The sequence below is a fragment of the Dermacentor silvarum genome, chromosome 3, assembly GCF_013339745.2.
Source record: "Dermacentor silvarum isolate Dsil-2018 chromosome 3, BIME_Dsil_1.4, whole genome shotgun sequence".
NCBI classification, from domain to species: Eukaryota; Metazoa; Arthropoda; class Arachnida; order Ixodida; family Ixodidae; genus Dermacentor; species Dermacentor silvarum.
Genome location: NC_051156.1, coordinates 223,599,051 through 223,611,629, shown reverse-complemented (window position 1 = coordinate 223,611,629; position 12,579 = coordinate 223,599,051). Strand labels below are relative to the sequence as shown.

General features: G+C 43.0%; 2 protein-coding genes across 2 annotated transcripts in view; one reads left to right on the top strand and one right to left on the bottom strand.

The window, feature by feature from the left end:
• LOC119446766 (dnaJ homolog subfamily C member 16-like) overlaps positions 1-867 on the bottom strand; it is a 31,300-nt gene extending 30,433 nt beyond the window's left edge. The window contains exons 1-2 of the mRNA XM_037711305.2: positions 633-867; positions 91-157 (exon numbers count right to left, since the gene is read on the bottom strand). Of these exons, the coding sequence (XP_037567233.1) occupies positions 91-157; positions 633-778 (213 nt within the window). The 5' untranslated portion in view covers positions 779-867. The remainder of the gene's footprint in view (positions 1-90; positions 158-632) is intronic.
• Positions 868-900: 33 nt separating this feature from the next.
• Positions 901-12,579, top strand: part of LOC119446765 (TELO2-interacting protein 1 homolog) — a 48,194-nt gene continuing 36,515 nt past the window's right edge. The window contains exons 1-8 of the mRNA XM_049664935.1: positions 901-1,225; positions 1,558-1,697; positions 1,784-1,859; positions 1,935-2,086; positions 2,730-2,845; positions 2,911-3,016; positions 5,627-5,792; positions 10,335-10,543. Coding sequence (XP_049520892.1) covers positions 1,035-1,225; positions 1,558-1,697; positions 1,784-1,859; positions 1,935-2,086; positions 2,730-2,845; positions 2,911-3,016; positions 5,627-5,792; positions 10,335-10,543 — 1,156 coding nt within the window. The 5' untranslated portion in view covers positions 901-1,034. The remainder of the gene's footprint in view (positions 1,226-1,557; positions 1,698-1,783; positions 1,860-1,934; positions 2,087-2,729; positions 2,846-2,910; positions 3,017-5,626; positions 5,793-10,334; positions 10,544-12,579) is intronic.

Genomic DNA, 12,579 nt, shown 5'->3' with positions numbered 1-12,579 from the left:
GAAAATCCCATTTATTATCCATCTACGAATGCATGAGGTAAAGGTAACTTGTGATCACGGTGCAGTACTCGTAATAATACACCGCCTCACCTCATAAGCTTTGGTGATTTCTATGAACTTCTCAGATGCCACGGGGTCTTTGTTTTTGTCAGGATGCCTGAAAAATGTAGGCGAAATCAGCTGCGATGCCGAGGGCAGTTACAGCATAATTTACACTTACAATCACTTCTCCTTATCTGAATACAGAGAAAGCACTGTACGTTGCTCATCTGTTTTGTCCACTAGACATTTTGGCAAACATCAAAGCAACACAGTTTCTGTAGCGTTAATTGCTACATTGTGAGGAATGCAATCTCAACGTGTACTAATTTCATCGCGCTGGTAATTCCATGTTATATGTTTGGGCCGATCGGGAACCATTTCCTTCAAGAATACTCAATGCAGGTACTCGGAGTACCATCGATTTCAGAATCTATCTGCGATCGCGATGTGCAAATTCTGTGGATTCTGTAAAACTGTAGGAAGTTCAATAGCCACTTGAAGGGCAGTGAAGAACATCAGGTGTCTCTACGTGGAAAACAAGCGCAATTATACGCCAGTTATCTCTTCTAATTTGTGAGAAATCTGCTCACCATTCTCTCGCCAGTCGCTTGTATGCACGTTTGATATCTGCAGCGCTGGCTGTACGGGGCACACCAAGCGTTTCGTATGGATTCACAAGTGCACAGGAAACACAACTACACGTAATTAAGCAGAGTAGCGCGTAAAAAAGCAGCATTACTGTGAGATAGCGGAGAGCCACTCAAGGGGTGCTGCTGCCCTCGAGAATTCCCGACGCGCCATCTAGCCACAACACACGAGCCGATGTGCGGGACGGATAGATCGTGGGATAGATGACGGCAAGTTCACGTGGGTGGCATGCTGCGCTAACGCGCGTAGCGGCGGTAGCGGTAGTTTACGGCCGATGTTAAGGCACGTCTGCTTGTCAACACGCCCGTGCGTGAAGTGCCACGGTTTGCACAGTAATACACGAGATGCCTCGCAGACTCGACACATCTGATGCCCTGCGCGAAGTGAAACCTCTGTGCATACGATTCTTGAAGGACCCATCTAAAGAAAACGTGGTAGTTCTACGTCGCATACTTGAGCAGCTGACTGACGATGCTTGCCAAGAGCTTCATGAATACCTTCTCCTGCCTCTCGTGTTGGTGCTGAAAAAAGAACAGTAAGCTTTGTGTTGTTCATTCTTAAGGCGCGAACGTGTCACCGAAAGAACTACTCGGAACCAGCGCTTTGTTTACGAAAGCCGCGCACCGTATATTCACGAAAGGATACAATGAAATGAGTTATATACTTTGTCCTTATTCATACACATCACACATAACTGACGGTTACGAAACCTATACAAGTAAAAAACGACACTGGTGCTTGCTGCTCTGTTTCGCGCTGTATGCAATTATGTATGACCACGATCGTATCGTTTGAAAATTATGCAACCGTTTTGTGTATCCTTCGGACAAATGCCATCGGGAGTTCCGCATCTTTTGTATTTTGCAGGAGTGAAGCGTTAGTCGCTGAAACAGTTGGGTCCATCCGTGTTGTGTTGGAGAAAACCCGAGTGAACGATGAAAGACTGTTTTCGGATATTTTCCTCCAATTGTTGTTTATTGTCAGCACCGTTAAAGAGAATCTTCAAGGTAATTTTGTGAGAATGTTTGTCTGCTTGTATTGCTTCTCTACAAGCGGACTCCTGAACTGTAAATACACTTTTCTACTATGCTAGTTTCATCCACGAGTGAAGAGGTGAAGCTTGAATTCTGCAGTGCGCTAAGGAGCCTTGTCAACAGTGCACTACCACGGTGAGCGCTAATATTCTTGTTGTACATAAGACCATCTATCATGAATTTCTACCTGACTTTTCCGTCTTTACTCAGTGTGCTGTTGCAGATGTACAGTTTGGACTTCCGCTTGTGCCTGAGCCATGCTGTCACCATTCTTCTTTCACTTGCTGAGAAGGAAAGAAACAGGAAACTGCAGATTGCCGCCATGGAATGCTTAGATGCTCTTACTTGCAACACTGTCAATGGTATGCAGCGTTCGTACCGCATACAAACAGGAGAATCTATTTTTTATACACCTAATGAGTGCTCAGGTTAACTTTGCCAGTCCAGCTTATGTAGGAGGCTGGTGTCATTGTGTCGTTTGTATGTTTTGTTAAGTGCACTTAAGAGCCAGCTTTGACCATTTCCATTCCTTGTATACCAAGCCAACATGTGGCCCAAACATGTTGAAAGCCTGATCACGCAAGGGAAGGGTGGTTGTGATGCAGGTTTTCGTTTTTTTGGTGGCTCACCAGGTGTTGAGTTTAGAAAGCCTTTTGCACCAGTTCCCTTTTATTCTTTAACACTAGACAACGACTTCATTTCACCTGCACATCACATGTCATGCAGTAACCATCAAAACGTCCTTTATCCTCCACATGCCAATAGGAGATACGAAAAGTAATTTTTCTTACGTGGTGCCCAAGACTCGAATAACATTCCTCATCACACTGCTTTAATAATGGACAACCCCTAATTTGAGACTGCAAGACCTCTCACATATCAAGCATACATCGAAGCACACTTTTGTGAACTTGTCTTTATGTATGAAGGTGATGTTCTCGCTGTGGTTTTATTAGCCTGTGCATTTTCATTCAACTCACAATTATGCATTGGCTTGTCTTTCAGACATGTTCAAGAGTGCTATCCTGTTCGAAAAAGTTGGAAATGCATTTGCGGGCTTCTTCCCAGGAATATCCATTGCACTAACACGTGTCATTCTCAATGCTGAAAACAGGAGTCAGGTGCTCTTTTGTTTAGACCATAACAAAATAATCAGCATAACCTAATTTATTTTTATTTCTTTCAGAAAGTAACTTCTGTTGCCCTAAAAACATGGGGCCATGTTATCGACATTTGCCTTGGTGACACATACCTGGAGACTTTGTGCCCAGATGATGAAGTCGAAAAACAGAGTGAGTGATCGTTTTAATATTTGTGCACTTCATACAACAGCTTGTCTTTCATAGTTTCTGTTCAATAGTAAGTGAACTTGTGGCTTTACAGCATTAATGATACATATTTTCGGAGCTGTAGAAGCTCAACCACGCCTCTCACATGGAAAAGGATGACACCAAGTATGAAGGTCAGGAAACATAAGATATTTTAATTTGGTATTAAAGTTGGCCTTGAAATGGTAGACCTGGTGCCATCAATGTTTTTGAAATAACATGATACAAAGAAAAAGTTGCTGGTTTTATGCAGCAATAAGGCTAGTTATGGTGACTTTGCTTACATTTATTCTGGACGCTGTTGTGTGTGGCAGCTTCAGTGATTGCAGAAATGGAGCAAGCCAATGTATTGTGGCATTATGATGCAGCCACCTCCTGGGTGCCGAAACTAAAACTGGCTCATAGAAACAAATATTATGGTAAGAAACTTAGGGTGCTCTATCACTTGCCGGTATTGGTCCTAGAATTCCTAGTCCTAGAAACGTCTAATGGAGCCATTGAAATGGTATCTTTAAGTTGGGTTATTTGAAGAAAACTCCATAGTGTGCAGTGATGAAAGTGGCAAATTAGGTTGTCTGCTACTGCGAATAGGAATGTGTTACTTGTTAATTACCTAATATCGATGAACTGTACTCCATTCCCTACATAGTAGGCAGCACTACTATGTAGATGCCCCACCAGTGGGCATCTGTGGGTCAGGCTCATTTGCCAACTCATTTCAAGGCTTTCAGCGGCCATCTTAAATTCAAAGGCATAGTCTTTCTCCAGCGCGCTAAGAAAAGGAGTCAACAGTAGGTTCTTGAAAGGGTGGAGATGCTTAGATTGGGGGCTGGACGTTTGTGTTAGCTTGCCATCTGCTTCACTGACAGAAGAAAAAATAGTTTTCTCTAGTCGCAGATAGGGCTTTTTGAGAATGCACAGTTGAGTCTTTTTTGCAAATGGTTATTCTTGTATGTTCGAGATTGCATTTCATTTCTTCTCTTGCTTTACATCATTTTATACGTGTGTGGTGCTTTATCACCGTGTACACTAATGGCATTGGGATTGATTGTGGCTAGCCTTGCACATTTGCCATGGGTCCACTGGGTTGGAGGGTTTTCATCGGGTTGTCAGTTGCAAGTTAGCACTTGTGTGACTTGTTCTGTTCTTCCAGTCTTGGGTGTATCCTGCTATATTTCAACTTTTCAACGAAATGCGAACTGTCCCAAACATCTGCCCTTCTGAACTATATTATATACTGTATTTACTCGCATAATGAACGCACTCGCGTAACGAATGCATCCCCCACTTTTCCAATCAAGTGTGTTTTTTTCTTTTTCTCGCGTAATGATCACACCGTGAACTTGCTGCCGGGAAGTAGGAGGGACACAATACGAGTCGGCGTCTGATATGGCATCCGGCGGGTATGATTGTGTCGGATGCCATATCGGGACACCGAATAGTACCGTGTGTCTCCTACATTTATTGCGATGCAATTATTGGACACTCCAGGTGCATTTTTGCCGTCGGCGCCGACGATTGCAGCTGAATCTTTGCGTTTAAGGGAGGAAAGCCAGCAGAAAACGCGCTGTATTTCATCGCGCGCATGGCATCGGGGAAAGGGGAGGGAGGGGGGTGGTGCAGCAACTCCGCATTGCACATTTGCGCTCACCCTATCTTTAAAGCGATCTGCATCGGGGGCTGAGTCTAGGTGTGACGGTGGTTTGTACCTTTGTGCATGCTCCGTTCTTGCCGCTTAGTTTGTTTTGAATCAATACGTGGCATGAATGTCACTTCGCTCACTGTTGCTGCTGCCCTTCAGTGTTTTGACAGCGAGTGTCTGTGGTCATCGAGTGTGATGTGTTCATGTTTGCCGGTGCGCGCTGACACCATGCTTGTTAATTTACATAGTTAGCGAATGTTTGCAAGTTTATACGGCCAATAAAACTACTATCCCTACTTCGTATGCATTTGCTATCACAATCGATGGTTTGCATTATGGGCAAAACTCGACTTTTTTAGAGGTGGCTGCGAAAGAAAGTCACTAAAAATTTTACCCCACATAATGAACGCACCCTCCAACTTTGCGCATATTTTTCGGGAGGAAAGGGAGAAAAAAAGGCGTTCATTATGCAAGTCAATACGGTAGTTCCATGCTTTCAATTGAAAACTCCTCAAAGGACACTGAAGAGAACCAATAAAGCAGTTTATACTGATAAAGTATTCTTTCAAAATTCTTTTTTCTTTAATTTCACTGCAAAAGTTTCATGGCAAGAAGAAAAAAATGAAAGCCAAATTTCTATTTTCTTGCTCCTCGCTACTTCACAGCTAATGTTTCGCTGCTTCGCACTCATGGTTTTACCAGTCATTGTGTGTTGTCATAGTTTTTATTTGTTTTGTTTCATTTCGGGCATCAACATGACATATTCATTGCTTCGTTTTCAGACCCCACTATTTCTGCATTAAATTTGTTGTTTCGTGTCCCCAGCTCTTCTTGACCAAAAATAGAATGCAAAATGTACATTGACCTTGTGAGCATCCCCCCCCCCCCCTATACACACACACACTTTTTCATTTTTCATTTTTTTGTTACAGAAACAAAAATGCCGATTGTATTCAGAAATGATAAGTGGGCCAAGTCAACTGCTGAGAAATTAGTCGTTCTTGTAGACAAGGTGCTGCCTAGCCTTACGAAATGCGAGGATAATGCGAAGCTGGCAGCTCTGGAATGGGCACACACGATCCTCTTGCGGTGTAGCAGGTGAGTGGTGAAAGGTGTGGAAGTGAGAATTGTACGAGTGTGTTACAGGGGGAGGGGAGCTTTTGTGTGGCCTTTCATTCTGCATGTGTAGCGTGTGTTAATGACTTCATCACATTGCATTGACTGGACATTCCACTTTGAGGTGCTGTATACAAAGCATAGTTGGATAAAGTCAATTCTTGCATGCCAAAGCAGTGATGTGAGGGAAAGCCACATTCGTGTTTCCAATGGCCAGGCTTGATACGAAACCAGTGATGAGTGCTTGTTTGTATCACTTTATCTGTGATGCTTCAACATATTTTGACAACAAACTGGATACGTCTGAGACATCTGAGTGAAGGTTGTTGCTTGAGTTGTTCACAAGTAGAAATTTCCAATTGCATATGCTGAAGCATAGCCTAATGCTGTATCCTTCACTACACAACGTGCAGTGGTGGAATCTTCAAAAAGACATGCCAGTCACTGAAGCAGTAAATAAAAAAAAAAAAGTTGTAGGGTCAGTATTTTAAAGAAATTAGCCATGACACAATTATAAAAAGACATGCTACAAAGTTGTGATGGTGCCATTACCATCACTGTTTAGCAGTACCTCAGTGACAGCATTTCCACAATGCATTGCTGCTTTTTTTCGACAGCTTGACTGCAATAAATGGAGGCACAAGGTAAACTTGTAAGATAGATGTAGAACCCTGCTCCATTTGGAAGAGTACATATTAACTCTAGTTCCACTGGCCTGTGAGTGCCATCTATAGGGAGCGAAACATTTGCTATATTTGGCTACCAATTCTGCAGAACATTAACAGGAATTTGTCATTAGCTCTACTTCCCTTACCTGTGTACATGGTCGTCATTGCAATCGAAGATGTGCAATTCATAAGTTAGTAATGTGTTAATAGCCCAATATGAATCCACAATCCTCACTGATATTGGTTTATAATTAATGATATCACTCATTCCCCATTCTTAAAGGGACACAAAGGCAAATACTAAATGAACGGGGACTGTTTAAATACCATTCCAGAAACCTCGCAACACTTGTTTTGTGCAAAGAAAAGGCTTAGTTTATGAGAAAATTATATCTGAAGGGCCCGAATACCTTTATGGCAATTCAAATCTCTTGCTACACCAACCGGGTAGTGGTGACATTGCATACGTCATCACCGCCCTTTGCTGCCGTCGGTGAGTAAAACGGCGCCCAACAGATGTCGGTACAATGTGCCGCTGCAACTGCTGTTGGTAAAGTGGCGTGCACCGTTCGGGGCCATCCTGCGACATCACATAGAAGTGGAATTCTCTGCTACTTGCAGTTTGTGCGAGTTTCGAGAGCCAGCCAAACCAGCGCAGAACTATGCAATAACGTAACTACTGAAACGTGAAAGCGCAAGTGGCTCTGCAGAGTCAAGTTAAAACGAAACCTTTCGACTGCCTGCTTTGTTGTCAACAGTGTAATGTCAATGAGTTCTTTTTTCTAAAAATGAAATAGAACTGGTCAAGGAGCATTTTCTTTCGTCTTATAATACAGTACAATGATGATGTTATATTGAGTGGTTAAATACTAGCGACACAATTAAGTGAGGAGTGCCTTTGTCATCGGGCAAGTACTTGAACGTCCCGGGGGAGTCTCTAATCATGTCCTGCATTTACCTCAATTTCTCAATTACTAAGGCTCCGTTCGCAATAATATTAACGCCTTAGAGATACTCGAGCACTAATACATCACTTTAGCTTGATTTAGTATTTGCCTTTAGTGTCCCTTTAAAGTCAAAACAATGCCTATGTGTGTTTACGCATGCATACACATACGCACGCTTGCTCACTCACAGCACTCACTCTCCATCTGGGAATTCAGTACAAGGCACTGCAAAACAGTACAGCCTCTGTGGCTCTGTTGGAAGAAAGAAAAAACAATGCTGGTTGGCATAGTTGGGGTATACTGTTCGGGAAGATTTATGGCTGCCATCCAGGATAGAAATGGAACTTGTGGGAAGTCGCACCACCTGGTGACAGTCTTATGATCAGGGAGCACCCTATGGTGACATGCCCATGACTTTCAAAACAGAGCACTGCTGTCAGTGAAAGCTGGCACACTACTAGCAGCAACAGCATCCATGTTAGAAACATCTTAGGTGTCATTGTTGTGAGCCAAGGGCAGTGGCAAGTTGCATCTGCATCATCATAGGGACCGAACTCTCCAGTTTCAGAGGGTTCTTCTGGTCCAGCAGTGACTTCTGACATATCATCCTGTTCTTGTGTGCCACTAAGTTAGTACTGTTGTCAAAACATTATCTGTCAATGATGAGTCATGCAGAGGAGTCATCTAAAGGGCTCAGGCCCTACTTTCAACTGCCAGCAGCTGTTTTCCCTATACAAGTTGCATGTCGCTTCCCTTGTAGTGAGGCAACAGTGAGTGGATGGCTCTACCTTTCTACTGCTTGCCATGGGCGTCTGGTGAGGCATGTTTGGAGGATGCACAGTCCTAAAGTTGGTCAGAATTAAAGGTTTCAAGCACCTGTAATACTTTCGGTGGCTCAGACATAGTCCGCCCTGCTGATGCACGTTTAGTGTGCCAGCAAGTGTTGTTCTACCTCGTGATGTGCCTTACTGCCATTCCATATCATTGCAGGCCAGTTGCCTTTATGGAGGAAGGGGGTATTGGGAAGGGGGAGAGGGTCAACACTGTGTTTTGCAAGAAAGCCTGAGTGGCATCATATGAATGGAGAAAGGAAAAAATGCACTATGGCATGGCTGGCCCACAAGTAGGGCTGAAAGGCCAATATATTGAGCTCACGAATGAGAATTTTGTCATATAAGCTTTGATGTGTCTTGGTGTTGCGTTAAATATACTGTTACAGTCGAATCCCCCTATAACGAACGCCTCTACAACGAAATTTCTGCCACATTGAAGATTTTCCGATTCCCCATCAGATGACCATAGAAAGTAATAGAAAAAAAGTATCTTCATAACGAAGGCATTTTATTCGGTATTTCCGCTTCAACAAACTTTTCAAGAACGAAACTGGGACTGAACTGAAATTGGAACTGCCACGTAGTCAAATTGAAAGGTCCCTCCAAAACTGTGACGATCATATGTCCACTTGAACGAGGTTTTCGCGAACAAAATCAAATTCAAAGTACCGATTTAAGCCGCTGCAATCTATAGCCACGCGTGGTCATCACATGCCTGCGCGAGTCTGCACGGGCTCACCACAATCGCTGCCGTTTTCTGTGGTGTGTGTCCGGTCGAAATGGCTATGCCAACGAAGAAGCGTAAATTTCTCTCTCTTGAGGTGAAGGCACATATGATCGCCGACACAGAAAGCGGAAGGAACAAATTTCACAGTTTTGCCCTAAAGGTGAAGCATTGATTACGATAGCAGATTAGTAGACAGCTATACGAACTAAGGATAGTAGTTTTATCAGCCGTATAAACTTATAAACATGAACACATCTCGCTCAATGCAATGGAGTGAGGAGGCATAGCAATAGCAGCGAGCGAATTGCCCTCCGGGCCGTCTCTCGCTTCAACGCAAACTAAACATCGAAAGCACAGCGCATATGACTCTACCAGCACTATTTGCACTTTGCCCACATCGCGGATCGCTTTGAAGATGAGGCCCGCGGGGGCACGCACTTTGTGCACGTCGCAGATTGCTTTCAAGATACGGCGGCCGCTGTTGTCAACATGATGCCAACGTCTCGTCGTCTGGGGAAAATAACAATCCACTAGACACACTGACTCTGACGACTGCTTTGAAATGACTATGTATCCTTTTGACCTCATCAGAAATGTTATCAGAGCCCACGACAGTGACATTGCGATGGCTCTTTTACTGGACTGTGAGACTCGCGTAATGCCTTTGCTTGCCGTGAAGCTTAAGAAATCCAGGCTGAGTGACTTCTGGAAATAAATGTTCCAGTAAGGGCAAGCATGCCAAGTGTGCCGACTTTGTCATAAATATGCAGTGAAATTATGATAATTCAAACCGCTTCATTGCGACGGTGCATGTGCCGCAAATTGAGTGTTTCGCGATCGGCCAGACACGCGCGTTGGGTTTGACGTCGGCTGCAATGTACGAAAAATGCTGCAACAGCAGTTTAAATGCATTCTCTTGTTAAGCTGCCACTTTATTGACCGCCTTCGGTACATCTCAACCTTTGCCCCCATGCCATCGCGAAGATTTCCCGGCCGATGGTTTCGGTTTTGTTCGCTGCTTTGTCATTTGGCATACATATATACATGCTAATTTCGTGTCAACGAAATTCCGCCACAACGAAATTTTTTGCATGTCCCGTGAATTTCGTTGTAGCGGGATTCGACTGTAACACAATTATGTGGATACTCTGCATACTAGTTCTTCCTAATCCCCACTACTACAGCATTATAAAAGCCGAACAAGGCTCTGGTACCATTGAAATAAAACTGATGATGTAACAGTTCGTGCTTATTCTCCTCATTTGTGTTGGTCAGTGCTTACAACTTACGGGTCCTTTTATCCTGTGTTGTTAAATTATTGTCTGCTTTGACTTTTATTTTTTCTATAGCTCACTGGAAATCTTAACCCCGACAGTCCTCCAAATGGTGCTGGCAATGAGTGCCGATGACAGTGAAAGGGTGTCCATTCAAAGTCTCTCAGTTCTTGATAAAGTTGCAAATCAGATGCTAGCTCTTGATTCATTATCCTTGACTGAGATTCTTGAAGAAGACTTTCACAGGACGCTGGGAAAGTTCCCACGGATATTTCATACTGGGAGTAAGTCCAGCAGACTTTCTGTTATCTTCCACCCACTTGTTTGTGTAGCTTATGATTGTAAATTAAAAAAATATTTTAGATCTGTGAAAACTGTTAGTAGATGTATGCCAAGAACAGTGCCAGCTGAAAGTGAACTAGTACTGAAGAGGCCTACAAGGATATCCAAATACAGTCTTTAGTTGATGCTGAAGTCTTCGCAGAGATCATTCAAGTCTGCAGTTTTCACTTACACTCAAGTCTTTTGATAGCATTCAAAACAAATGGATACTGACTTTCAAAAGTTGTATGTGCAGCATCTTGTTGATAACTAGTAGACATCTTTTGGACTTTGGACTTGCACGACCCCCCTTTCTCTCCTAAATCTCAAACGCCAACTGCAACAAAATTCTACTTTCTGAATCAGTCAAAAATTGGCTGCAAGCATGAATGTGAGCTCCAGCAACCAACTAACTCACCTCACCGCATTGACAGTTATAAACGTTTAGTATATACAGTCGAACCCACTTGCATAAAGATATTGGTTTTAACAATATAGCATCTAGTATGACAATGAGAAGCCAGTGCACCATCAACTTTTGGAAGTGTTTTATGCAAGATAAACCATTTACCTGCAATGCTCCCATGCCACATTATCAGTTATAACAATTAACTGTGGCTGTTGGGTGGGTTCAGCGAAAGGAAAGAATTAAAAATTTCTGAAAAAGAAAAAAAAAATGCTAGCCACTACACACCTTCGCCACACCCACCTCAGAGCCACGTACCCCGCATGGCACGCTTTCGTCGCATAGCCCAATACATCGCCAGACTCGTGTGCTGGTCTCCCGACCCACTTTCACTCCTCCAATGTCAGGGCAGTCAACTCATGTATCAGAGGGATGAAAGGGAGACTGTAGAGTGATGCGCGAAGCTAGTGATGCGTAGGGCAATGCAGTGAATGCATGCTGTGTGGCGGCTCGCTTTTGTTTTAATGCATGTTGCTTTTCTTTTTCTTTAAAGCCAGATTCAATTGTTATAATTGATAATGTGGCATGGGGGCATTGTAGTAAGCTCTTTATTTCACCATAGAACACACACAAAAGTTCAGGGTGCCACAGCTGCTCATTGCTACATCCTAGTATTGGTAAAACCGGTAGTGCTATAAGCCCTACCGTACTTAAAGCACTGACGTGTTTTGACGGTTGTACTATAAGTACTACTATATGTTACATCCGACTGTACTTCTTTCTGTCTAATTAAAATGTTTGGATGTTTGTCTCATGTGCTTTTTGTGGAACCTGATTATAGGAATGATCAGTTATAACAATGGGATTTTCTTGGCACTTGAATATTGTTATAAGTGATTTCGACTTTACTATCAAAGCAATCTTGGTGAAGCTGCAGGGCTGGTTATCGTCTAATTTATTTATCAGCAGTCTTAAAAAAGCACCTTAACAGACAATGCATGCACCTGGTGGTTAGCAGACGCGATGCAGATCCTAGATGATGGCTTCCGAGATTTTCAGTGCACCGCGCATCAGCATGGACACTGTAGAATCTCGCAGGTCAAACTTCGAGTTCTGTGTCATCACCGATGAGTGGTAGTGATGGTATTCGGGCTTTAGTATCAAAAGCATCTATTTTTTCCTACCTTTTCTTGGTGCATCAACTTGTATTTCAAACAAAATATTGCACAAAAGCTGCTCTGTATCTGCACTTTTTGAAGCTAGGCTCTTTATGCAGTCCAAAAAAGGTTACCCAAAATAAATATAGGTGGCCTCTGTCTTTGGGTGACTTCTCAATTTTTTTTATAGTTGAGCTATAAGTTTCTTATACGCCTTTGCAGACTAACTCACTTTTAAGAAAATAAACTTCTACCAATTGCATTACACTAGCATAGTGGACTCCATTTTGTCTGTTTCAACATGGTTGCACACGTCTTCCTTTTTACCCAATTATGTTGAGGCATAGTATAGTTAATTTTAGGACCTCGGTTATTGGACCCACGGTCATTGCAAGTGAGCATATTTTGGTGTTCACTTCTTGTTATCACTTCTATT